The sequence below is a fragment of the Microcebus murinus genome, chromosome X, assembly GCF_040939455.1.
Source record: "Microcebus murinus isolate Inina chromosome X, M.murinus_Inina_mat1.0, whole genome shotgun sequence".
Taxonomy (NCBI): domain Eukaryota; kingdom Metazoa; phylum Chordata; class Mammalia; order Primates; family Cheirogaleidae; genus Microcebus; species Microcebus murinus.
The window spans coordinates 15,822,716-15,850,190 of NC_134136.1; the positions used below are offsets into that span (position 1 = coordinate 15,822,716).

At 35.0% G+C, this 27,475-nt stretch overlaps 1 protein-coding gene across 2 annotated transcripts in view; it reads right to left on the reverse strand.

The window, feature by feature from the left end:
* The window catches only part of CHM (CHM Rab escort protein), a 189,021-nt gene that overhangs the window by 137,149 nt on the left and 24,397 nt on the right, over nucleotides 1–27,475 (reverse strand). Inside the window, exon 2 of one of the 2 annotated variants that reach the window (XM_012784563.3) lies at nucleotides 24,006–24,072. In XM_012784563.3, the coding sequence (XP_012640017.1) occupies nucleotides 24,006–24,072 (67 nt within the window). Of the gene's footprint in view, nucleotides 1–2,160; nucleotides 3,198–24,005; nucleotides 24,073–27,475 lie in introns of those variants that run through there. The other variant, XM_012784564.3, reaches the window with a different exon arrangement.

A 27,475-nucleotide genomic window follows, 5' to 3' on the forward strand; every position in this document is an offset into this window, starting at 1 on the left:
ATGAAACCAAACTCTTAAATATCAAATAGCACCTGGCGCTGATTATTAAATTGACCTTTTCCAAAATGTATCCCATCAATAACATGGGCTGCTTCTAGGTGTTCTAAGAAAAAAAAAATGGCATAATTAAAAAAATAAATTTGGGAAATGCTAGGCTTAAAAATTTAAACAACAACAACAACAACAAAAAAAAAAATGATTTGTTCATACCATGGCTTCTCAGCACAATTAAGTATGTTAATTTGTATAGTAGTTCTCCAAGAGGGAGCTATGGGAGTAGGTGGCATTTCACAAATTCAGCTGAACAATAAAAATGAACATCTTTTTTTAAAAAAGCATTTTGAAAGCATTAGAGTTTAACAGAACAAATTTTGAGAAATGCTGCCTTTAATTCATGTTAAGGGGAAGGATAAAAATAGCATACTATATACACTGAGCCTGACATTTTATATTCACTATTTCATTAAGAAATCACAAGAATCCTGAAAGATCAGTGTTATAATTATGCCCATTTTACAATTAAGGGGGAAAAAAACTGTGAAGTTGAGTATCTTGTCTAACTCACTCAGCTAGGAAATGGCAAACCCTGATTTAAACCCGGGGCATATCAGGCCCCAAAGCTTGCTCTTTCCACTATAAAACACTGCCTCTTATAACCTACAAGATTAGAATCTTTAACCACTTCAGTATGGTGCTCACTGGCCATGAAACCTTGTCCACAGCCGGCACTCTTAGTCCGCACGATAATTTGTGCTGTGCATTAATGACGAATCCGTTTTGCTCTTGTGTGATGAGGAAAGCTTGAAAGCACTGAAAGCTTGTTTTACTTTACAAGCAGCTTTACTTGTAATGTAAATCAGAATAGGTAACACATACATATATGTTTTCATTACGTTATTTTTAAATGTTCACAATTTTATTTTGATAAACGAAAAATTAGAAAAGTCAAGTTTTGTTATTAACGTTAAAGTCGACACTTGGCCGTGCGCCTTAACATCATGGCTGCCGGCTAAAGTCGACGCTCAGCTGTGCGCATTCATCTGTGGCTATCGACTATAGTTGACGCTCATACCGAAGTGGTTAAAATTATAAACATGAGCATATAATACAAATCCTGGAATCTGATTTACTATAAGTAAAGGCAGTGGGATCTGTTTACAAACACCAGATGGAATAAAGTCTAATTTTTGTTTTGCTGCCTCAATTCATTCAGACAATGAAAATGGGATAATTACTTTATGACTATGACTATAGAGCTGGAGCTGGAGCAACAACTCATTTCTAGGACCTAAAAAGCAACTAATTGTATTGCTTCACTCGTATTTAATGTGCATGAATATTTTTAGTATATGACGGGAACAGGAAAATAATAGTCTTACGGTCTACTGGTATGTATTTGCCAGCTACTATTGAGTACAATATACTATGTACATTAAAAGAGGCTCTATTCCATTTAAATTTGGTTGGAGTACTACAAAGAGTCATGGTATGTCACTATCTTCCTGGTGACAAATAATAGAACAGGCTAGGAGATATGCTGGATTTACCCCCTACACAAATTCTCATGTTCTCATTTACTAAAAAGTTCCACATACCTGCTACAAAAGAAAGCTGAACTCTTTTCACCAACCCTTCATTCCAAGGCTGTCCTTTTTACAATTGATAAAAATTCTATATATTTATCATGTAAAACATTTTGTTTTGAAATGTTATTTGGTTTTAAAAGAGTCCCATCAAGCGACAGGAAGTTGCCTTGGCAATCAGTTCAGTCTTCCAGAAAGAAATAACAAGCTGTGTTCCAGTCACAGGAGAGAGACCTTCCTATGTTTGGAATTATTAGTCATTCCACACTAGTCCACCCATTCAAATTCATTTATAGACAACCAAAGCAGGTAGATGAATAGATAATATTCAAAGGTTGCCCTTAATTCTTCTTTCCCTCTGTGATCTCATCTGTTTCCACTGATTCAATTATCACTTCTTTGCTGATGACTCACAAATTGATATCTCCAATCTGGGCTCCTCTGATGAGCTCCAGACTCCTTTATTTCTAGTCAGTTGAAAAACAGATCATGAGTCATCAGCTAATTGGACATCTCCCTTAACTAAACATCCCAGATGCATTTTAATCAATACATGTCCAAAAGACAAATTTATTACCTGTCCTCCACCCCCAACTTGGTCATCCTCTTGGTTTCCTCATCTCAATAAATGGCATCCTTATAGCCACCTAAACTAAAAAAAAAAAAATCTTGAATTTGCTTATCATTCCCTCTTTACATGTCAATTCTCACTAATTTCTCAAGCCCCTTTTATCCTTGCCATCCCTACCAATGCTGCATTATTTCAGGCCTTCATTATTTCTTCGCTTGTCTATTACATTAGTCTCATCAAAAATTTTCTGTCTAGTTCTTCCCCTTCCAATTCAATCTTCACACTAGTACCACTGTGATCAGATCTTGGCAGACCACATTATGTCATTCTCTGGCTTAAAGATGTTTATTGCCTCACTAATGCTTCTAGAGGTGCACCCAAAATCCTTAGCATAGCTACAAGATCCTTCAAAACTGAGTGCCAACCTCAGTCTCTAACCTTATCTCTGGACATCGTCCTTTTCTACCATGCATCAGCCATAACTTCACACTCAACATTACCTGAGTGACCCAAGTATCTGTATGTCTCTGCTTTTATTAGTGATATTGCCTATGCCCTAAATGCTGTTGCACCATAAAACTAATGATAGAAGTAGTCAAAGCAGTCAGGACTACTCAAATTCAATATCATCTCCTTTCTGATGCCTTCAGCTCTCCAACGTATAACCAAAAAAACTCATTGTTGTGCTTCGATAGCTTTGAACATATTTCTGTAAGAGTTTTATCACACTGCCTTATAATTAGATTACGTGAATGCTCCCTATGACTAGACTAAGAGCAACTTAAGGGCAAGGACAGTAGCTTGCTCATCTTTGGGCTCTCAATTCATTATGATAATTGTTAACTAAGGGAATTATTACCATTAATGCATTGGTATTAATCAAGGCTTTGGGACCAGACAGACCTGGACTCAAATCCTACCTGGGCCTCTTACTAGCAGCATGACCTCAGTCAATAATCTAACAGCAAAAACAAAGACCACATGATTCTTTCAATAGATGCAGAAAAAGCTTTTGACAAAATTCAACACCCTTTCATGATACGAACACTTAAGAAAATAGGCATAGAAGGGACATACCTAAAAATGATACAAGCCATATATGACAGACCCATAGCCAACATCATACTGAATGGGGAAAAATTGAAATCATTCCCACTTAAAACTGGAACCAGACAAGGCTGCCCACTATCTCCACTTCTGTTCATCATAGTGCTGGAAGTCTTGGCTACAGCAATCAGACAGGAAAATGGAATCAAAGGTATCCAAATAGGGGCAGAAGAGATCAAACTTTCACTGTTTGTTGATGATATGATATTGTATCTAGAAAACACCAAAGATTCAACCAAGAAACTCCTGGAACTGATCAATGAATTTAGTAAAGTCTCAGGATACAAAATCAATACACAGAAATCAGAGGCATTCATATATGCCAACAACAATCTAACTGAGAACCAAATCAAAGACTCAATTCCCTTCACAATAGCAACAAAGAAATTAAAGTACCTAGGAATAGACTTAACCAAGGACGTAAAAGACCTCTACAGGGAGAACTATGAAACACTGAGGAAGGAAATAGCAGAGGATGTAAACAGATGGAAATCCATACCATGCTCGTGGATCGGTAGACTCAATATCATCAAAATGTCTATACTACCCAAACTGATCTACAGATTCAATGCAATACCTATTAAAATCCCATCAGCATTCTTCACAGATATAGAAAAAATAATTTTACGCTTCGTATGGAACCAAAGAAGACCCCGAATATCAAGAGCAATTCTAGGCAACAAAAACAAAATGGGAGGCAATAATATGCCAGATATCAAACTATACTACAAAACTGTAGTAATTAAATCAATATGGTATTGGCACAAAAATAGGAATATTGACCAGTGGAACAGATGTGAGAATCCTGATATAAAACCATCCTCATACAGCCATGTAATCTTTGACAAAGCAGACAAAAATATACGCTGGGGAAAAGAATCCCTTTTCAATAAATGGTGCTGGGAAAACTGGATAGCCACCTGTAGAAGGCTAATACAGGACCCACACCTTTCACCTCTCACAAAAACCAACTCACGTTGGATAACAGACTTAAACCTAAGGTATGAAACTATTAGAACTCTAAAGGAAAAAGTTGGAAACACTCTCCTAGTCATCGGCCTGGGCAAAGAGTTTATGAAGAAGTCCCCAAAGGCAATCACAGCAGCAACAAAAATAAATAAATGGGACATGATCAAACTACAAAGCTTCTGCACAGCCAAAGAAATAGTCATGAAAGTAAACAGACAACCTACAGAATGGGAGAAAATTTTTGCATCCTATGCATCCGATAAGGGACTGATAACTAGAATATACTTAGAACTCACGAAACTCAGGAAGAAAAAATCAAATAACCCCATTAAAAAGTGGGCAAAGGACTTGAACAGAAACTTTTCTAAAGAAGACAGAAGAATGGCCAACAAACATATGAAGAAATGCTCAACATCTCTAATCATCAGGGAAATGCAAATCAAAACCACAATGAGATATCACTTAACCTCAGTGAGAATGGCCTGTATCAAAAAATCTCCAAACAATAAATGCTGGCGTGGTTGCGGAGAGAGAGGAACACTCCTACGCTGCTGGTGGGACTGCAAACTAGTTCAACCTCTGTGGAAAGCAATATGGAGATACCTTAAAGCGATACAACTGAATCTACCATTTGATCCAGCAATCCCATTGCTGGGCATCTACCCAAATGATCCAATGACACTCTACAAAAAAGACACCTGCACTCGAATGTTTATAGCAGCACAATTCATAATTGCAAGGCTGTGGAAACAGCCCAAGTGCCCATCAATCCAAGAATGGATTAATAAAATGTGGTATATGTATACCATGGAGTACTATTCAGCTCTAAGAAACAATGGTGATATAGCACATCTTATATTTTCCTGGTTAGAGCTGGAACCCATACTATTAAGTGAAGTTTCCCAAGAATGGAAAAACAAGCACCACATATACTCACCAGCAAATTGGTATTAACTGAACAACACCTAAGTGGTCACATAGGTACTACAGTAATAGGGTATTGGGCAGGTGGGAGGGGGGAAGGGGACGGGTATATACATACATAATGAGTGAGATGTGCACCATCTGGGGGATGGTCATGATGGAGACTCAGACTTGTGGGGGGAGGGGGGGCAATGAGCATTTATTGAAACCTTAAAATCTGTACCCCCATAATATGCCGAAATAAAAAATATTTTATAGTTTAAAAAAATAATAATAATCTAACAGAAGTTACTCTTTAAAACCTCAGTTTCTTTAACTGTAAAATAGGAATGGAAGTAGTTAAGGCAGTGCCTACCAAATAATAAGTTATCAACATCATCATCACCATCCTCTTCTTGCAAAGTACGGACACAGGAGAATATACCTAAAGGAGTCTCCATTGCCTTTTTGCTGGCAATTAACATAATCCAGAGCCAGGCAGGCATTGCTAGGTTCACTGACAACCCTGAGAAGAAGAGAAGCAGAAACAAGAATGGGAACACAGCTGAGAGGACAGAACTGACAGATCAAAGGATTAAGGACTACAGATTCTCTAGCTGTCTTTCTCACCCTGCATCCCCTACTTCAAAGTATTCACAGCTCCTTAAATTTAACCCTTCCTTTGTCATGGAAGGGCAAATCAAATTTTGCTTTCATTAATGGAAGAAAAAAGAGAAATTAGAGTGACAGAAAAAGCTTAAAGTTTTATTATTGCTGTAGATCAGGCGTCCTCAAACTATGGCCCGCGGGCCACATGCGGCCCACCAAAGACATTTATCAGGCCTGCTGGGTGTTTTTGCCACCGCTGCCTGCTCTGCTTAGCAGCCGACTAGTCCCAGGTCCACAATGCACATGTGTGGAATGTGTGCCGCACTTCTCCAATGGCCCTCCAACAGTCTGAGGGACAGTGAACTGTCCCCGTTTAAAAAGTTTGAGGACCCCTGCTGTAGATCATTCTATTTCCAGCTGTGAAGCTGACTGATATTCTTCAAACTCCCAAGGAGCTGGCAGGAACAGCTGCCATTTCAAAGTAAAAGAAGACCAACAAAACAACACACTAAAACAAAACAAAACAAAACAAGGAGGAGGAAATATTTAAGAGAAAAACATTTCTCTTTCTTTTCAAAAGAGGAAGAATCCTAAAGACAAACAAACTGAAGGGGAGGGCAGTGGGGCAGGTAGAAGTAGTACATTCAGTTATCTTTGCTTGTAGTTTTCTAGTTCCCATGAAAGCTATCCTAATTCAAACTCACTCAATAAAACAAGTTAAAGTTTCTAATATCTAGAGAGAAGCTGATGTTTCATAATTTCTGCAAAGAGCTGTCTCAATCTAGCCTTTGAGCTCTATGAAAAGTAAAATCCTTCTTATGCAAGAATTGTTATTTACAAATGAAATTCCTGTCATACAAATTTCAGTGACCTAAAGATAAAATAAAATTTGTTTCAAGACCATACAAATTCATAAATTATTTCCAAATATTTTTCCCACTCTGCTCTCCAAAATAGGGACCGAACAAAAAACACTTGTACCCCCTAAATCTACTGAATTTTTTTAAAAAAGCTTTTGTTGAACTTGCTACATTTTATCATCAGATGTTGCCAGCCACACCTCAAATTCTTACGTGTAACCCACTGGACCCTCACAGTGACCCTTGAAGGTAAACTGTGCGCTAGACCCATTTCATAGGAAAAAAAAAAAAAGAAGACAAGTCACATAACTAATCAGTGACAGAGTCATAATTTGAACCAGGTCTCCTGACTAGGAAGCCCAGTTTGTTTTCTAACCCTACAGCTTATCTTAGTGAAAAGAGCATAAGCTTGGCAGTCAAATGAACCTAGATTTAAAACCTGGTTCTTTTCCTTATTAGACATGTGATATTGGACAAGTTATTTCAATTTCCTGAGTTTGTTTCCCCAACTGCCAAAGGAGGGAAGTTATACTTATTTTAGAGAAACATAGTAAGAATTAAATAAGTTAACACTTGTATAGCACCAAGGAACTATTCAATAAACAGTAGTTCCTGTTGATTCCAATAGCACACAACATTTTGAATGCTAGATTAGGTTAAGCAAATGAAAATCACTTTCACCAATAATCACACGCATCATGAAATATCTCTTCAACATGGGGTGAAAGGGGAAGGAGAAAACTATGGTAATGCTCGATTCATAAACATTTTTCTCACCCTTATGGGGCAGCACTATTTTCTTTCTTTTAATCTAAATAGATAATTTCTTCTAAGTGAGGTTATATTTTCTTTATTTCTCTATCGCTTTATGTTAGCACTGAATCTGAAACCTCTAAATTACTTATCTTTAAGCTACCTTATTTACACATATGTGTATTTTGGTAGAATGGAAAAAGCATGTTATTTTATTTTTGCCTTTCAGAAAATATAAACAAGCCAACCTCAATTTCTACAAGTTAAAGCCACTAAAAAGAAACTTCAGAGAAGTATCTGCTGAATCAATAATGGTTTCTTTTTTTTAAGAGCTAATAATCATTGAACATCTATACAAAGTATTTTTGTCCTTTCATTACAGAAGCAGGGTATCAAACCTAAATTTCCCACTTAACTCTCCATGTGTACAGTTAATTTCCAGGGCAGAAAAATGCCATAAAATTGATTTGCAGACAACTACAAAAGAAATTTCTGAGGTGAGTCAATCAGGTAGAGCTTTATTAAGCCACGAAAATCTGTTTCTACTAAAAAATCAATTAACTCTTTGTATAAAAGGAGTAAGGGGGAAAATGATGGTAGCTTTCAAAAATCTTCAGAGTCTCATCTCCACAGTGAGAAGTCAATAAGAAATTATGGTGGCCACTCCCACTCATTCTACTCTCCTATGACCAAATCTAAATGATGGCCCTACTTTTCTTTTGTAGTACTCCCCATTTTTCCTTTATAGTAGAATTTATCATAAAATTTGGGCATGTTTCATGTTTGTATCTGCTACTAGGGTCCAAAGTCTATCATGAGGGTAGGAGTCATAATCTGTTTTGTTGTTTACCTCTTGATACACAGGGACTAGAAAAGCACCCAATTGCTTTGCTCTTACAAATGGTTTCTAATTATAATTTATACATTTCTTAAGAAGTAACAATTCTTGACTAATTTTATGGTCTCCTAACTCAGTGCCACTACTACTACTAATAATAATGAACAAGGACATAGAAGAAAATGGATGGCAACATGATGTCAAGTCAATGGCAGAGAGATAGTAAGCACAAAAATCCCTCATTTCACTCCCCCCACCACTACTACCTACCCTACCTTAGAGAAACCTGAAAGAAGAAATTCTAACCCTCTCTCAAATGTGAAGAAGCTACAAGAAATCTTGATAATCTTCAATGGCAGTATGAGGACTTCAAACCACACTTTGAAATTGACTATTAGCCATAGCTCTACAACTCCCAAGAAATCTACTGGGATGACTTTTTCTTATACATTCCTATATGATCCCATTTAGTTTTGTAGTTTTGCTCAACTATTTATTTAAAAAAAGGTTTTTGTTGTTCTTTTACTGTTAGTTCTACAACATGCTATTAAATAATATTTTATATATATATTTTTTGAGACAGAATCTTGCACTATTGCCCAGTAGAGTGCCATGGCATCAGTTTAGCTCACAGCAACCTCAAACTCCTGGGCTCAAGTGATCCTCCTGCCTCAGCCTCCCAAGTGGCTGGGTAACTAAGATCATATGCTTACATCACTACACCTGGCTAATTTTTTATATTTTTAGTTGCCTGGCCAAATTTCTTTCTAATTTTCAGTAGAGACAGGGGTCTCACTCTTGCTCAGGCTGGTCTTGAACTCCTGAGTTTAAGCAATCCTCCTGCCTCGGCCTCCCAGAGTGCTAGGATTACATTATGAGCCACCACGCCCGGCCACTAAATAAGATTCTTAAATGTGAAAAAAAAAAAATGAGTAAACACATAGAGATGATGGTGAGACACTATTATGACATATTTTCACTACATCAATTCAATTCATTTTATCCTTTTGCTCACGTATTCATTCTTCTGTCATGAAACTTTATCTCTTAACTCCTCCAGACAATATATACCAAACCATTAGCATACTAGGAGTCATTAAAGGTCTCTTGGGAGTGGTATGTGGGAAAGGTGACATGTATGCTTTTCATATACAGACACTCCTCGACTTATGATGAGGCTGCAGCCCAAAAAATCCATCGTAAGTTGAAAATATCATAAGTCAAAAATGCATTTATTATACCTAATATACCAAACATTAGCCTAGGCTATTTTATACATGCTCAGAACACTTAAATTAGCCTACAGTTGGGCAAAATCATCAGGCAACACAGTGCACTGTAGAGTATCAGTTGTTTATCATTGTGATCACTTGGCTGACTGGGACCTGCAGCTCACTATTGCTGCCCAGCATCACAATAGAGTATTGTAGCACGTATCACCAGCCCAGGAAAAGATCAAAATTCAAACTTTAAAGTATATTTCCTACTGAATGAGTATTGCTTCCACACTATCATAAGATTGAAAATTTGTAAGTCAAACCATCATAAATATGGTACTGCCTGTATTAGCAGTCTCTTGGGAGTGCTTGTGGGAAGGATGCCATATATATTTTTATGTATATGTATATATGTGTATGTAATACATAGACAAACGCATTGCCTGGATTCTTATGACAAGCATATATATATTTATAATCACAGAAAAAATTTTTTCAAACCCAGAAACAGAAAACGACTCCAGAGAAAAAGATAACTGGTCATTTTTATCATAGTTCTTAACTAGACACAACTCCTACCTAGAAAAAAAAATTTCATTTGTGAGACCAAAGAGAAATGTAGCCTAAAAACTGATAGACATGTAATAGTGACATCATCAATGCTTAATCTCTTAAGATACTACTACTTAGATGAAAGTTCTTATTTGTTCAAATTGTTAAAAGTTTAACAATATTTTCAACTTTTAGAAATAACAATATGGTTATTTTATAAAATTTTAAAAACTATATTTATCATAATTATTTGGACTCATATCATAAATCCACTAAATATTTAATATAAAGAGATTTGAAGACTCCAAATGTTGAGCATTTTGTTTTTAATAAAGATTCTAAGGCCGGGTGTGGTGGCTTAGGCCTATAATCCTAGCACTCTGGGAGGCCGAGGCAGGAGGATTCGTCAACGTCAGGAGTCTGAAACCAGCCTGAGCAAGAGCGAGACCTCGTCTCTACTGTAAATAGAAATAAATTAATTGGCCAACTAATACATATAGAAAAAATTAGCCAGGCATGGTGGCACATGCCTGTAGTCCCAGCTACTTGGGACGCTGAGGCAGAAGGATTGCTTGAGTCCAGGAGTTTGAGGTTGCTGTAAGCTAGCCTGACGCCACAGCAGTTTAGCCCAGGGCCCAGTCTAGCCCCCCCCCCCCACTTTTTTTGTCTAAAAAAATAAGACTCTAAGAAAAACTAAATTTAAATGAATTCTTTGAGATAGCATCATTGTTTTCTATTGATTTAGTTTATTTTCTCTCTTTATCTAAAGTTGTATATAACAGAAAGTGAAGGCTGATAGGAAACAAAATAAACCAAACAATGACATTTAATCAGGAAAAAAGATCAACTGAGGTCAGAGGCCATGTAGATGAACAATTGTTGGTAGTAGATTTTGGTCAAATACAAACTTCTGGTCTTTTTGCACCTCTCTTTATCAACTTCAAGTTTAAAATAAATGCCAATCTCTACATTTTGAATTGCAAATTTCTCTTCTAAATCATAACATCTATTCTTGAAATTTCACATGTCAACAGCTCATTAATATCTACAGTAAATGTAGCTCTCTGAAAAGAACCACAGATTTTACATTTATTGAGACAGATAGCTGGCACACAAAAATAGAGCTCCTTCAATTACAATATAGCAGAAGTTAACTTTAGTTTAAAATCTGTCTACAGAAATTTTTGACAAGACAATGAAGTGACTATTTTGAATAAGATTAGCTGCTGTTGATAGTGATGCTTACACAGTATTTATAAATCAACAGAGGTTGTGCTTGGTATTTTATAATGGCCCACTTCAAAACCATCAACCATCATCACTTGAATGGAATATAAATGCAAATAATGGCAGAAGATTAAAAGTTCTAAGTTGATCTTCACAAAGTCATGAATGCAACATATGCACGTAAAAAACTCAACGTGCATTTTTATTTGCTGTTATTCTTATAGCTTGATGTCATTTAATATTAATGTTTAAATATAAGATAAGCTTTAATGAAAATAAGAAAAATAACACTACTCAGTGGCTCATCAGGATGAAACTGTATTTCATTAGTTCCGGCTACTATTCTACTGGCTACCTAAATAAGTCTTTCTGCCAAAAAAAAATCAGTTTTATTGAGGCCCAGAAATTATACAAGCTCAATAAATCAAACTGACCTTGACCTTGTGACAGTTGTTTACATTAGAGAAAAAGAAAAATATCAGTAATGTAGTACAGCCATTATGGAAAACAGTGTGGAGAGTCCTCATAAAACTAAAAATAGAACTACTATCTGATCCATAAATTTCATTGCCAGGTATATACCCGAAAGAAAGGAAATCAGTATAACGAAGAGGTATCTGCATTCCCGTGTTTATTGCAGCACTATTCACAATAGCCTAGCCAAGATATGGAATCTACCTAATTGCCCATCAACTTAGGTAGATGAATGGATAAAGAAAATGTGTTATATATACATAATGGAATAATATTTATCCATAAAAAATCAAATCATGTCTTTTGCAGTAACATGGATGGAACTGTGGGTCATTATGTTAAATGAAATAAGTCAGACATCAAAAGACAAGTATCACATGTTCTCACTCATATGTAGGAGCTAATAAAGCAGATCTCATGGAGGTAAAGAGTAGAATGATGGTTACCAGAGGCTAGGAAGGGAGGGAGGGCTTAAGAGAAGTTGATTAATGAATACAAAAATTAAGTTAGATAGAAGGAATAAGTTCTAGTATTTGATAATACAGTAGGGAAATCATAGTTAACAATAATTTATTATATATTTCAAAATAGCTAAAAGAATTATAATGTTCCCAACACAAATAAAAGATAAATCTTTAAAATGATATCCCAATTACAATTATCATTACACATTGTATACACGTATCAAAATATCACATGTACCCCTAAAATACATACCACACTATATCAATAAAAACTACAACAAAAATAAATAAGAAAAATATCATGAGACAATTTTACAAATATACAAGTGTGATAAAAATTGGGGACAATGCCTTTTAAAAAAAAATAGACATTTATAAATAGAAACCATATAGTTGTTTGCATTTTGCTTAAAACAGAAAATTGGTAACAGCTTAAAAGGCAAGTGTAAAGAACTCACTAAATAAATCATAGTGTGTGTGTCTGCATAAAAAATACTATGCAGCCCATAACAGCTAATTGAAAAATCCTATTTGTGGCATGTCAAAGTACTATTAAAAATGAAAAAAGAACATCTTTTGTAATAAAACTATATGTATCTATAGCAGAGATTACTACCTGTCTACCAAAATCTTCCCTTCTCCCACAGCTGGGTGTAGACATGACCATCAAGGTAGAGGTAGGTTTTATGCCTCCATAAAACTATATGTGGGAGTCCACTTGCTCAAGGCTTCTTGGGCACAGCTCTGGGACACAGTCATCAAATTTGACACAGAATAAACCTCTTTAAATTAAAAAAACTTTATGTGGATACTTGACTAAGTTTTTGTCCGGGGAATATGAACACAGGTGATATATGCTACTCTAGGTCCACGCCTTAAAAGGACAAAGGTCTGTCCACTCTCTATGTCCTTCCTGGAAGGTGGAGCCTGGGCAAACCTGTGACCCAGTTTATGCTCTTAAAACAAACAAAAAACCCTAGGGGGTGGTAAAGGTACCAGATAGAAGGAACTCAAGTCCTCATGCAGTAGAGCCGCCCCCCTCTTAGCTCTGGACTCTCCACGTTTGTTTTAACCACAAAATATTTCTAGTAACTGTTATTCAAGCCACTGTGTTTGGGATCTTTTTATTATAGCCCCTTATTGTTTCATTCTAACTAATGTAGTATGATAGAAAAGTACCATAACTAATGTTCATAGCATGTATATTCAAAAAAGTGATAGCAGTAAGCTTTACTTTGTCTCCATGATGGAATATACATGTTTTATTTTGCAATAAAGAAGAATGAAAAAGCAGGATTGTAATAAATTTTAAAATATAAATAATATTTAATTTTTCTCTGCTTCTTATTTTGCTATCTTCCCTTAATGGAGAAGACAGCTATTGTACAGTTAAATATATAATGTGTATTTTATATGAGCTAAAAAATTCTCTAGAGCACAGGTCAGTAAATTATTCCTGTAAAGGGCCAGATATTAAATATTTTAGGTTTTGCAGGCAAGTTAGTCTCTGTTGGAACTACTCAACACTGCCTTTGTATAACAAAAGCAGACAAAGACAATACAAAAATGAATGGGCATGTCTGTGTTCCAATAAAACTTTATTCAAAAAATTGGGCACCTGGCCTGTAAACCAGTTTGCCAACCCCTTCTTTAGAATATAACTCTCACTGTTCCATATTATATAGATTGTTTTAAAACATTAAACAAAAATAATAGCAAATAGTGTTCATTCTCCATGACTAGAAAAATCTTAAAAAACTGAAAATCTGAAAAGTAAACCAAACATGTTCTATAGAAACTTTCATATCCTATTCTTCATAGGAATGAAAAGTAAGCTCTCCTCAACCGTACACTGTTACCAAATGGCATTTATGAAGTATCTACCCACAGATGGTACTCTACCAGACATCAAAAGCAAGAAAGGTCCTTCATTTGCCAAGATGATGCTAGGACAGATTATCTTTAAGACCAGCCTGGGCAACATACCAAGATCCCATTTCTACAATTTTTTTTTTTTAATTAGCTGAGCATGGTGGTGTATGCCTATAATTCTAGCTACTAGGGAGGCTGAGCCAGGAGAATTACTTGAGCCCAGGAGTTCAAAGTTATAGTGACCTATATTGTACTCTAGCCTGGGAAAGAGAGCAAGACTCTGTCTCTTAAAAAAAAAAAAAAGTCCACCTAAACAGATAAGAGACTGCATTAACTATAAACACAAACAAAAAAATGCTAAAGCAATCAGAAAGATAAGAGAATTCATCTGTAAAAGAATGACATTAAACTAGCAGCAGACTTCTCAAAAGCAAGTAAAGAAAATAGAGGACAAAGTGCAGGAGGAGAGAAAAACCACTGTTCATATGCAATTACAGAACCAACTAAACTGTAATTTGAGATCAAAGGAGAAATAAAGATACTGACAGACAAAGACAGAATTTACCACTAACAGATTCAGGTTGAAAGAACTTCCAGAAGCAGGACATTGGCATTAGAATGAAGAATAAGCAAAGAACCTGGTAAACCCCAGGGCAGATATCTAGATAAACAATGACTGTCAAAAAATAAAGTAATAACAGTGATGAACAAAAAGGGTCACCAAAATGCTATATAACAAGAAATGTGACAAAGGGGTGATTTTTGTATTCCTTGAGAAAAGACTTTGATTAGAGGTTTACTTCGAATATTTATATAAAAGGTTAAAGCTTTTTTATTCTAAAAAGGAAAATATAAATTTCATATATAACTCCAAACCAGGTATAGTGAGGAAGGGTATAAATATACTTCTAACTATTTGATGAAAGGCCAACAGGAGAGAGAAGAAAAGTAAAGAATAGGCAAGGTAAAGAGCATGAAATAAAATGGTAGAAATGTATCCAAATATTTGTGAATCACAATAAATATAAATGAACTAAATCCAGTTAAAGGACAGTTTGCCAGATTGAATTAAGACAATAAAAATCAGAAATATGCTGTCTTCAAGAGGTACATCCATGACATGAACATACAGAAAGATTGAAGATAAAAAGGCAGAAAAGATAACCAGGGGAAAAAAACAAGGAAACCTAATGTCATTATGTTAATTTCATATAAAATAGTCTTTAAAGAAAAAAGCATTATGTGGGAAATAAAATAAGAACACAAGGAGCAACTACACAAGGATACCCCTATTAATATATATTCAGAATACATAAAGGTAAAATTAATAGAATTACAAGGAAAAATAAGAATTCTACAATCAGGATAGGAGATTTTAGTATATTCATCTACAATTAATTGATCAATTAGATAACAGAAGTTTTGAACAACAAAATTAACAAATTTGATCTAATGAACATATAGAACTTCATATTCAACAAAGACACAAAACTATTAAAAAATCATTTTTAAGTAAAGCAATTCAAAAAGATACCAAATAATTGATATCATGCAGAGCTCATTCTCTGACAATAATGTAGAAATCAATTCTAATTTAAAAAAAGATAAAGTTAAAAAATGTATTTAGTTAGAACATATAAAGAACTCTCAAAACCAAATGGTAAGATAAACAATTCAATTAGAAAATAGGCAAAAGACATGAACATATTTTATCAAAGAGGATACACAGAAGGCAAATAAGCACATGAAAAATGTTTAAGATCATTAGTCATTAAGAAAATGTGAATTAAAACCACAATGAGATATCACTACACACCTATCAGTATTACCAAAAAAATAGTCACAACACCAAATTCTGGCAAAAATGCAAAGGAACTAGATCACTAACACACTGTTAGTGGGAATATAAATGGTACAGGCACTCTGGAAAATAGTTTGGCAGTTTTTTTTAAAAGTTAAACATGTAATTACCACATGACCCAGTAATGGTATTTCCGTGAATTAATCCCAGAGAAATAAAAACTTCTGTTCAGACACACACACAAAGAAAATTACCTATGAATATTCACCCGGCAATTTTATTTGTCATAACCAAAAAACAGAATCACCACAGATGCCCTTCAAAAGGTAAATGGCTAAACAAACTACGACCCATACATTATATGGACCACTACTCAGCATAAAAAAAGGAACCAACTATTGATACATGCATGCAACAACTTGGATGAATCTCCAGGGGATTATCCTGAGTGTAAAAAAAGTCAATGCCGATAGTTTATATACTGTACAGTTCCATATTTGAAATGACAAAATTATAGACATGAAAAACAGATTAGTTATCACCAGGGTTAGGAATTGGGGATGGAGGGGGTGGCAGAAGAGGGAGGTGGATATGGTTATAAAAAGGCATCAAGAGGGATTCTTGGTGTTAAGTGCTTGTTATAACTTTTTCTACACTGAACCTAATATACTATAAATACTTAGCATATTTTTCTACAACTTCTTTCTCTGGATGGTATATTGTAGAGCATGTAAAGGTAACAGTAGCTGCTTCTGGGAGGTAGAACTGGGGCTAGAAAGCATGGGATGTAGGAAGAAAAAGCACATTAGATTTACTTTCTGTATTTTGTTACCACTTGCATGTTCTGTCATGAGTGTTGGAATTACAGACTTAATAAAGATGCTGAAATTTAAAAATATATTTGGAAATTTAAAAACATACCTGTAAATAAATAACCAGTGGAGCAAAGAAGAAATTACAATGTCTATTAGAAAATACTTAGAACTCATGGAAGAGAGTTAATGTGGTCCTGAGAGGGAACTATGTAGTTATAAATGTTATATTAAACAAAAAGGAAAGCTTAAAAATAAAGAGCTAAGAATTTAATCTAAAAAGTACAAGAATGGTTCCAAGCCAAAGAAAGTACAAGGAAACAATAAAGATAAAAGTAGATATTAATTAGATAGAAAATAAAGATATCACTGAAGGAGTCAACAAAGCAAAAGCTGGCTCTTTGAAAATACTAATAAAATAGACAAATCTCTGCCAAGAAAGATCAAGGAGAAAGAAACAGAGAAAAGGCACAAATAAGATAAAGAATGAAAAAAGTGCATAATTACAGCTATAGCAGAGTATAGTGAGCAATGGAGAGTGTCATATGTGGTGCAACTAGAAGGAAGAGAGTGGCCAAGTATTGGCAGCAGTAGTGGAAACAGAAAGATCAATAAAAAGATTATTGGAGAAATCCAGTGGTAAATGATGGTGGAATGAACTGGAAGAAAGAGGGGAGATGGAGAAAACTAGGTAGATTTGGGTTGTTTTAGAAGTCAAGATGACAAGATATGCTGAAGGATTAAATATAGGTTTGATGGAAAGACAGAAAAAGATTAAAGATAATTACTAAAGATTAAAGTTAGTACTCCCTACCACAGCATACAAGGTCTTCACAATATGGCTCCAATTTAATTCTTCTAGTGTCAACTCTCATGAATCCAATTTACTTAGCCTACCTTTCAAGAGTTACTAAAATTCTCACCATTCACCTAGCATGCCATGCCCTTTCAATAGTTTCCCTCTTTCTGAAATGCTCTAATCACTTGTCATCTTTCAAGACTCAGCTCAAACTTCACCTCTGTGCAGTTTTCCACAAATCTCACACGTATATCCACTCCATTCTCTGGCTTCCCACTGTCTGCATCGAATAGCAGCAGTAGTAGGAGTAGGAGTAGTACAGGTTGAACATACAACACCTGAAATGAAAATCCAAAATCTGAAATACTCCAAAATCTAAAACTTTCTGAGCACTGTCATGACATTCAAAGGAAATGCTCCTTGGAGCATTTGAGATTTCAGATTTGCAGATTAGAGATGTTCAACCAGTAAGTATCCTGCAAATATTCCAAAATCCAAACAAAATCTGAAATCCAAGAACAATACTGGTCTCAGACATTTCAAATAAGGGATACTCAACCTGTTGCAGCAGTATTGTTAGAGGAGTATTAATAGATACTGAGGGCTCCCTATGAGGCACTGTTATAAACCCATTACATATAATAGATTATTACATATAATAGATTATTACATATAATAGATTATTTGACTCCCATCAACAATCTTATAAATAAAGTACTATTATTATGTCTTTTTCACAAAAAAAACAAAGGTATAAAAAGATTAAATAACTTGCCAAAGATTATAAACCTATTAAGTGGAGAAGCTAAGATTTGAACACATGAATTCTGGCTTAAAAGCCCATATACAACTTCCCAGTGGAGCCAAAGGATAGGAAGTTGGTGGAAATACAAAATAGTGGAGCCACTATGGAAAACAGTACAGCAGTTCCTCAAAAAATTAAAAAGGGAACAACCATATCCTCCTCCAACAATCCCACTTCTGGTTATTTACCCAAAATAATTAAAATCAGGATCTTGAAGAGATACTTGCACAGCTATATTCATAACAGCATTATTCACAGTAGCTAAGAAGTGGAGCAGCCCAAATGTCTACCAACAGATGAATGGATATACAAAATGTGGTATATACATATAGTGGGATATCACTCAGTCCAAAAAAGGAAGGAAATCTTGCAATATGTGACAAATGGATAAACCTTGAGGACATTATGCTAAGTGAAATAAGCTATTCACAAAGACAAATACAGTATCATGAGTCCACTTAAATGAATGAGGTATTTATAGTAGTCAAATTCATGGAGACAGAAAATAGAATAATGGTTGCCAGGGGCTGTGGGGAGGGAGGGTAGTAGAGAATGGGGAGTTATTGCTTAATGGTTACAAAGATTCAGTTTTGCAAGATCAAAAGAGATCTGTTGCACAACAACGTGAATATACTTAACACTACTGAACTGTATGCTTAGAAATGGTTAAGATGGCAAATTTTATGTGTTTTAACCATAATTTTTAAAAAATTACTTTATTAAAAGCATGTCCACAGAACAGATATATAAAGTACCACTTTACATGTAAAGCAGAAATGGCAGATAGGGCTGGGCAAGTAGATTGAACCCAACTATGAACAGTCTCAACTGTTAAAATGAATATTAAATGAGAAAATATTGAAACCTGGCTCAGATCAGGAAAACATTCCATAAATGTTCCTTTCCTTCAGACTTTCTCCTCCATGGAATGGAGAGATATTAAGACTTTCAAGGAGTGAATTCACCAGATTTATGAAACTCCACACCCTTGTGCTTTTCTTCTAAACCTTTGGCTGTTTCTTCTCAATCTTCTTTGATGACTTCTCTCCATTTGCCCATCCCTTAAAAGTTGCTCTTGCCTGAATTTCTATCCCTGCCTGTTTTGTGTTTCACTATATTCACTTTCAGGGTGATTATATTTACTTCTTTGTTTTAACTACCATCTATTCACAGATACTTCCCAAATCTCTTATCTCTAGCTCTAGATCTCCCACTCAGGCTCCTAATACACATACCCAACTAGATCTTTCCACCTAGATATGCTAACTGGCACCTAAAACTCAACATCTTCAATTCTGAATACATTATCTTCTCTTCCCCCAGCTCTATTCCTACACCTGAACATTCTCTTGAATTCCTCACATAAGTAAAGGAAATTGGCACTACCATCCACCATATATTCAAACCAGAATCCTGGGTATCATTTGTAATTCCTCCCATTCACTAGCCTACTATATCTGATCCATCACCAAAAATTTTTGATATAACCTCAAATCCTTCTACCTTTTTTTTAATCCTGATTGTCACTACCTTATTTCAGGTCATCTCTCAACTATACCATTGCAAATAGCCACCTAGCTTGTCTGCCTACCCTTCTCCAACCAACTCTCCACTGTATTGTCCTATAATATATATCTGATCATTTCATTCCCATGCTTACAAGCATTCAATAGCTCTTAAATGTCTATAGGATGAAGTAATTCCTTGACCTGAGCTTGACATAACTTTGCAGCTTCATCTTTCTACCCCAAATTCCAACTCATCCTTGTTCAAAGACTCATATATTCTCTGTGCCAATCATACTCAATTACCTGCAGTTTTCCAAACAGGTTATGCTCCCTTTCATCTCTTAAGTCTTTGTACATGTTGCTTCATCTGTCTAAAACATCTTTCCCAACTCCATCCTTACCATTTCATCTCATCCAATGAACTCCTACTTGTTCAAGACTTGGCTAAGGTGCCAACATCTACAGGAAGCCCTCTCACTGAGTTAGGTGTCCTGCTATAGTACCTTATATATACATACCCCCATCAAATCACTTACCATAGCACACATGTCTGTTTACTTCTTAATTTCCTTTCTTACACTGTGCATCAGTATCTTATCATTCACCTTTGTATCCTTAACGTCTAGCATAATTCCTTGCACAAAGTAGATGCTCAATAAAGATGAATGAATAGTGATAGTATAAAAGCCTGATGAAACCAAAACCCAAGGTTGCTGACTGCATACTTTAATTTTTAGCCACAGATTATATCTCTAATAACAGCCATTTATCCACAATGTGTATGACATCGATAAAGGTAACTCATCACCAAACTGACCATCACCAAACCCACAAACACACACACACACAAAAAAATATATGCACTAATATTTATCCATTCATTCATCAAATATCTAATGTACACCAGAAACTATGCTAGGTGCTGGAGATACAAAGATGAATAAGATCTGTGATTTAAGAGTTTAAAGAATAGTGGGGGAGACAAGAAAGTGAACAATTAAGAGTGTGATAAATGCTATGATTCTCTTATACTCTTATATAGTGTTATAAGATCCCTGGCATAGTTGTGACACATACCCAATAGTGTTAGAGGAAGGAGGATTTCTCTGAAGAGGTGGCATGTAAGACAAATGTTGAAAGACAAATAGAAGTTAGCCAGGCTGAGGGGAGAAAGAGGCAATCCAGGCTGAAGGAATAGCTTATGCAAATCCCAGACAGAAAATAGGAAGATGAAGTGATGACTACGATATGTTCAGCTACTGTTAATTTCAGAATTGCTGGTGACTACAGCTAAAGGTACAAATAGAAGAGATAAGGCTGGAGGTGTGACCAAAGCCAGATCATAGAGGGCACTATATGACATAAAGAAAATTTGGGCTTTGTCTTATAAGCCAGTTATGTCTAAACTGACCCAGACCCATTCACTTCAACCACAGTAGCTCTGTTTTTCATCTTTTGACGTTGTTTATGTTTCCACATTAGATTTTTTTTTAACTTGGAAAATCACTAACATAGGCAGCAGAGAAACACAGAAGGATTTCATGCAGCACAGTGATGTGACTGGCTACAGTGTGGCAAATGGCCTAGAGGCCTGGTGATTAGTCAGGAGGTTCTGAGCTTACCCAACTGAGAAAAGACAAGGGTCTGAACTAGGGAAGTAGCAGTAAAAGGGAGAGAAGGGGATATGGTAGAGAGTTACTAGAGTTATGTTTTCAAAACATGTAGCACACTACCTGGAATAGCTTGATAAATATTAGCTATTATCATCATCATCATCATCATCATCATTATCATCATCTACAGAACCTGGTGACTAAATAAATTTGAAGGCTAAAGAAAGAAAATCAACAGATATTCCCAAGTGTCTGAGTTAAGTAACTGAATAGATGATGTTACCATTCCAAATGACTAGGAATAAGATGCTGTTGTTTATTGGGTTTTGTGTATTTTAAGGTGAAGATGGAGGTGATGAATTCAGTATTAGCATGCTAAGTTTAAGGTGCCTGTGGAACATCTAGATAAAGATGTCAAACAGTAAGGTACATGGAGAGATAGGGCTCAGGACAGATTCAGATCAGGCGATATCAATAATGTAGGCAGGCAATCATTACCTTCAAATAATGGTGCCCATATGAGCCCCCAAATCTAAGCTTAACATCTGAGAGAATCAATACCTAAATGTATCTGAACTCTCAAAAGCCACCACGCCCGAGGATGTACAACAGAAGAAGAAAAAAGGCGTGTCACATTGAAATGCTATTTTTATTAAGCTATTAATATAAGGTCTGAAGACAACCACATTATCAAGTTTTTCTAATTGATTGAACTGTTTACTAAAGTAAGATCTAGCTTCTCATACTTTTTTGTTAGAGCCAAATTTAGCAGTGGGGGTTGTATACCAACTTAAGTGACTAATGTTAGTAAGTTCTGATAATCCACTACCACTGGACCACCAAGCTTCTTATACTGGATCAAACTTTATTTTTGGAATACCAGTAAACCATATGTGATTTCTAAAATAGTCTTCATTCTGGGAAGACCTTGGGTTTTGCAATAAGAAAACACACAATAAATTAGAATGTAAAGTCAGACATGTACTAGGCGAGGTAAAGTTAGAAAAGTTACTTAATGTCTCTATGCCCCACAGTCCTCAGCTGTTAACTTGGGATAACACCACTTACCTTACTTGGCTGTGATGGGAATTAAGTTATATAACGTGCATAAAAAAATTAATATGGTGACTAGCACATAGTGTGATTTACACAAATAATAATTTTTACTATCACTCTACCTTTGACAAATGTGCAGGAAGTATTTTATTTTTAATTTTAGATTAACTAAGGTTATCTAAAATAAATTTGAATTTATATTTTAAAGTATAATGACCCAGTACCTGGGTTTTCAAGGTGGCAGATTTTTTTGACATGTGAATCCATGCTATTTCAAAAAGACTGAATTGAGAGATTAATACAAGCAGTTGTGTATACAACAGTGAAAGAAAATTCCAAAAGCAGGACCTGTATGAAAATGAATCCACTTTACAAGGGCATACCTCTAACCCTTCTTAGGGAGAGGCAAAGATGTAAAATGTAACCAAAATGTAAAAAAAGAAAACCCTTTATCGGGTGGTGGGCACGTGGGAGAGGGGAGGAGGGAATGGGTATATACTTACATAATGAGTGCGATGTGCACCACCTGGAGGATGGACACCCATGAAGCTCTGACACGGGGGGTGGGGGAGTGTGAGAGGGGTGGCAAGGGCAATATATGTAACCTTAACAGTATTCAGTATTTGTACCCCTGCAATATGATGAAATAAAAAGAAAAAAAATCCATCCAGTAACTAAGAGTTAATACGCTTTCAAAATAAATTTAGAAAGGGATAAATGTAAGTAATTAATGCCACTTTTTAGATTCCTACATATTTATAATGGGACAATATATGAGAAACCACTAGAAACAATAACAAATCTAATTACTCTTTGTATTCTGGCATTCTATAATCACTGCAGTTTATATGTAACAGAAAATAGAAAGCCCATTTCTTCTTCTTTCTTTTCTGTTCCTATTCAATAAACATTTAAAGTGCAAAGATACAATGGTCAAAAGCACTACATAGGCAGGTGGAAGATTAGGGAGTTGTTTTTTTTTTGGGGGGGGGTGCAGGAATGGAGAGATTTAAACTATACTTTATCTTTAGTTTTCCATCAACTTCCTTTTTACCACCATATTTAAAGGGGAAAAAAAGAGAACAAAATCATAGTCAAGACTTTTCTAAGTTTAAATTTCAATGAATTTTAAGAAAGCCATACTCAAAATCTACTGACTGATTTTTCCAACAATCAAATATGAAGCCTAAAATACAACAGCATATATAGGTTGTATACACCCACAAACACATATAAGAAAAAGGGCAATGCCAGATGATTGCAGTCACTTAAAAAAAAAAAATTAGAAAAAGGGCAGGTGTGATATTTCCAAGCCTCTTAGAGAATTACTTATTGTTAAAAAACAAAATTACTCATGAGAAAAATAAAATTATGATACATTTGGTTTATTCTCAAAAGAAACAGATCACTATTTCACAGACTAGTAAAACTTATATGTTATATATTTCACATAGTATTGGTAAAAAACAATTCCAGTCCTTTTCCTAACTTAAGTTTATATATGATGTATAGACACATACATATTATAGACATACATATGTGTGTTTATTTAAATTTTAATATTGTATAGAGATACTTAGGAAGTATTAAATGCTGCCACTGATATACTTACGAATCAAGATGCAAAACCCTCTGGCCACTTCTCGAACATGCAGCTGCAATGATGGATTCAGGCAAACCTATAAAAACACATATCTATATGATTTGGAATGTAGAAATATATATATTTTACACAAAATGTTTAATACATCTCATTGCTGTATAGAATAGTTTAAGAAGACATCCATCCTTGTGTTCAAAATTATAAAGTTTATATTAATTACACTGTTAGAAATTTTTTAAACATATACCACTAATACTGAAATTTTTATTATGTGAAAGAGATATTATAAAAAAACAAGTACGTAAATTCTTTTTATCTACAAATTACCACACATGAACAACTGTAAACACATTGTTCACATAGCACTTTGATATTTAGGAACCATGTTTATACACTAGCTCATGTGATCCTCCCAACTATACTGCAAGATAAGCATCTGTATATGCATTTTAGAGATAAAAAAAAGAACCTGGGTACAAATATGTTAACTTGTTGCTCAATGCTTAAAAAAAAAAATTCTGAAGTTGAAATTTGAACACAGACCTAATTCCAAAGCCACAATGTCTCTGAGGGGGAATGGCACATGTTTTTTAGTTTAAGAAATATGTTTGCTAGTTTAAAAAGAGACCATTTACAATATAATATTATAATATTTTAATTTTTGATCAATATAGCAGCTTGAAAACAAAACATTACTGCTTTAGAATCAAATTTAGTCATATCATAAAGCTGATTATGTTTAAAGGATAATATATTACTATAATCAGTACCAATAAAAAATAAAAAGTTGCCAAAGATAATGCTTTTATAACAAAACATTCAAGTTTTCACCTACATTTGATAACTAACATTCTATGTTGTAAGTTCAAGATTATTCTAAAACTTTTTTTTCATAAGATCTACCATTGTAATAGAGGCTAATAAATATTTTTGTATCATACAGTAAAGCATGTTTTAGAAGTTTAGTGTGATTCTATAGTGTTACCACTATTAATAACTCTTTATGATGAAACATCTTGATTCTCTTGCATTTTTACCCAGTAGAAAAGAAACAGCACCATTCTTTTGGCAGTGGTTTAAACTGCACAGTAAGCATCAAGGATTTCAAAAAACAGAATGTTATCTTTTTATATAAAAAGCGATATGCATATGGAAATAATTTGAGATAGTCAATCTCTAGTTAAAAACCACATTAAACACACACTCCCAGCTGCCTGCACAGAGGAACTAGTTTTCCAGTGTCTGACACTTTGTCAGTATATAATTTTTGGTTCAAAAAAAGTTCTGACCAAATGTACTGAATACAAACATTAAATATCGATTACTGGAAACAAGACATTATAGAGCTCCAACCTTAACTTTGGATATAATTCAAGAAAAAAATACATAATTTTGGGAGTAGAGGGAAATAGGAGAATGAAAGTTTTAAATAGCTAAGCATAGTTAGTTGTTCAGCTAAAACTATATTATTCAAATCTTAAGACTATCTGAACTTTTTGTTGCACTTGAAATAACTCTTCTTGTTAATGAAATGCAGTCACTATAGTGCTTTAAAAACTGATAAGTGGCTTAGTTAAAAGGACAACAGCAAAGAAATACTCAGGAAGCAGAATTAGCATGTTAAAGATTAATGCTCTTACATGTAATGATGACAGCATTAATAACAATATCACCAAACATGAGTGTAAGGTCTTATGTTTCATACCGTATTTTCACATACATCATCTTATTCCTCATTATAATTCCAAGAGGAAGGCATATTTCACATATTTTCCATGTGAAGAAATGTATTCAGAAAGGTTAAATAACTTGCCAAAGTACTTTAGTAATTCCCTATCTCCAATTCAAATTACCATGGTAATTCACTATCTCCAACTTGGACACAAATTTGAGAATGAGGATTTAAGGGCAGTACAGCACATAATGAAACAGTCATGGTCTCAATCAGACAGACCTTCGTTTTCTGCTTAACTAGCTGTAAGACCTCATACAAGTCACTTCTCTAAACCTTTGTTTCTTTAACCATCAACGGGAATATCACCATCTACCTAATAGGATTGTTCATTTGTTAGCAAGGGTACTTGACCTATGAACACCATCTACGTTTATTATCCTTCAGAAAGATATTTTAGAAGCACCAAACTTCCATCTAACACCACTCCAAATATGCACCTATTTCCACCAAATGCCAACTCCAATGGTGAACAACAATAAAATTACTCTCCTTTCTTGGGCCCAAAATACTTTGGGTAGGCAGACACACATGTAGTTATTTCCATGGCTGCAATCCACACTGTCAGAAGTCAAGTCTGCTGACAAAGCAAAGCCAAGAATGGATTTCAATACTCCATATGATCTGAATCCAAATTACATAAAACCAAAATGACTATCATGTGTTTTTTTTTTCCCTTAATACTTCCATCAAGACCAGGGGTCCTCAAACTTTTTAAACAGAGGGCCAGTTCCCTGTCCCTCAGACCGATGGAGGACCAGACTATAGTTTAAAAAAACCCACGAACAAATTCCTACGCACACTGCACATATCTTATTTTGAAGTAAAAAAAAAAAAAATGGGCAAAAACACCCACATGTGGCCCACGGGTTGTAGTTTGAGGACACCTGATCTAGACAACCCCATAAGTTTGTGAAATTGATAGGCTGTTCCAAGGTTAAACGGTAAGGGCCTATCTTCATGCTTAGAATGATTAAAATAACAAACTATTAATAGAGTTAGCAATGTCTTTATGGCCAAGATTTCATATTCTTTCCCACTCATTCAATAAACAGAGTTCCCTGAACATAGGAGGCACATAGATTCTCTATAGATAGCTGCTGAAGAAAAGGAGAAAGAGAAAATGGGAGAAGGGGAGAGGAAAGGAGTGATAGATGGAAAGAAAAAAAAAATAAGGCAATTCCTGGCCTAACAGAGCTTAGAGTCTAAAGAACAAGAATTTTAAAAACTTAAAATAATGTGTTTAAAACTGTTGTAGAAACACAATGGAAAGAAACACTCCCTCCCTAGAGGGGAGTCATGGAAAGCTCCCAAGAACAGAAGACACTTGGTGGGTCTTTCAGGATCTATATCAACCCAAAATGAACAGTATAAAGGAAAAAGGGAAGTGGAAGGGAGCATTCCTGGCAAAGGGTAAAGGGAGGGAGAACCAAAAGTTTAAATGTTTAATGCAATTCTATAGTGCTATGAATTCTTTCACTAAAATGAAACATCCTGATATCCTTGCATTTTTACCTAGTAGAAAAGAGACAGCACCATTCTTTTGGCAAGGGTTTAAACTACACACTAAAGATCAAAGATTTCAAGAAAAGAGCCGGTCACAATGGCTCATGACTATAATCCCAGCACTTTCGGAAGCCAAGATGTGAAGATCGTTTTAGTCCAGAAGTTAGAGACCAGCCTGGGCAACATAGCAAGACCCCTACAAAAATAATTTTTTAAAAAATTAGCCAGGCATGGTGGCACA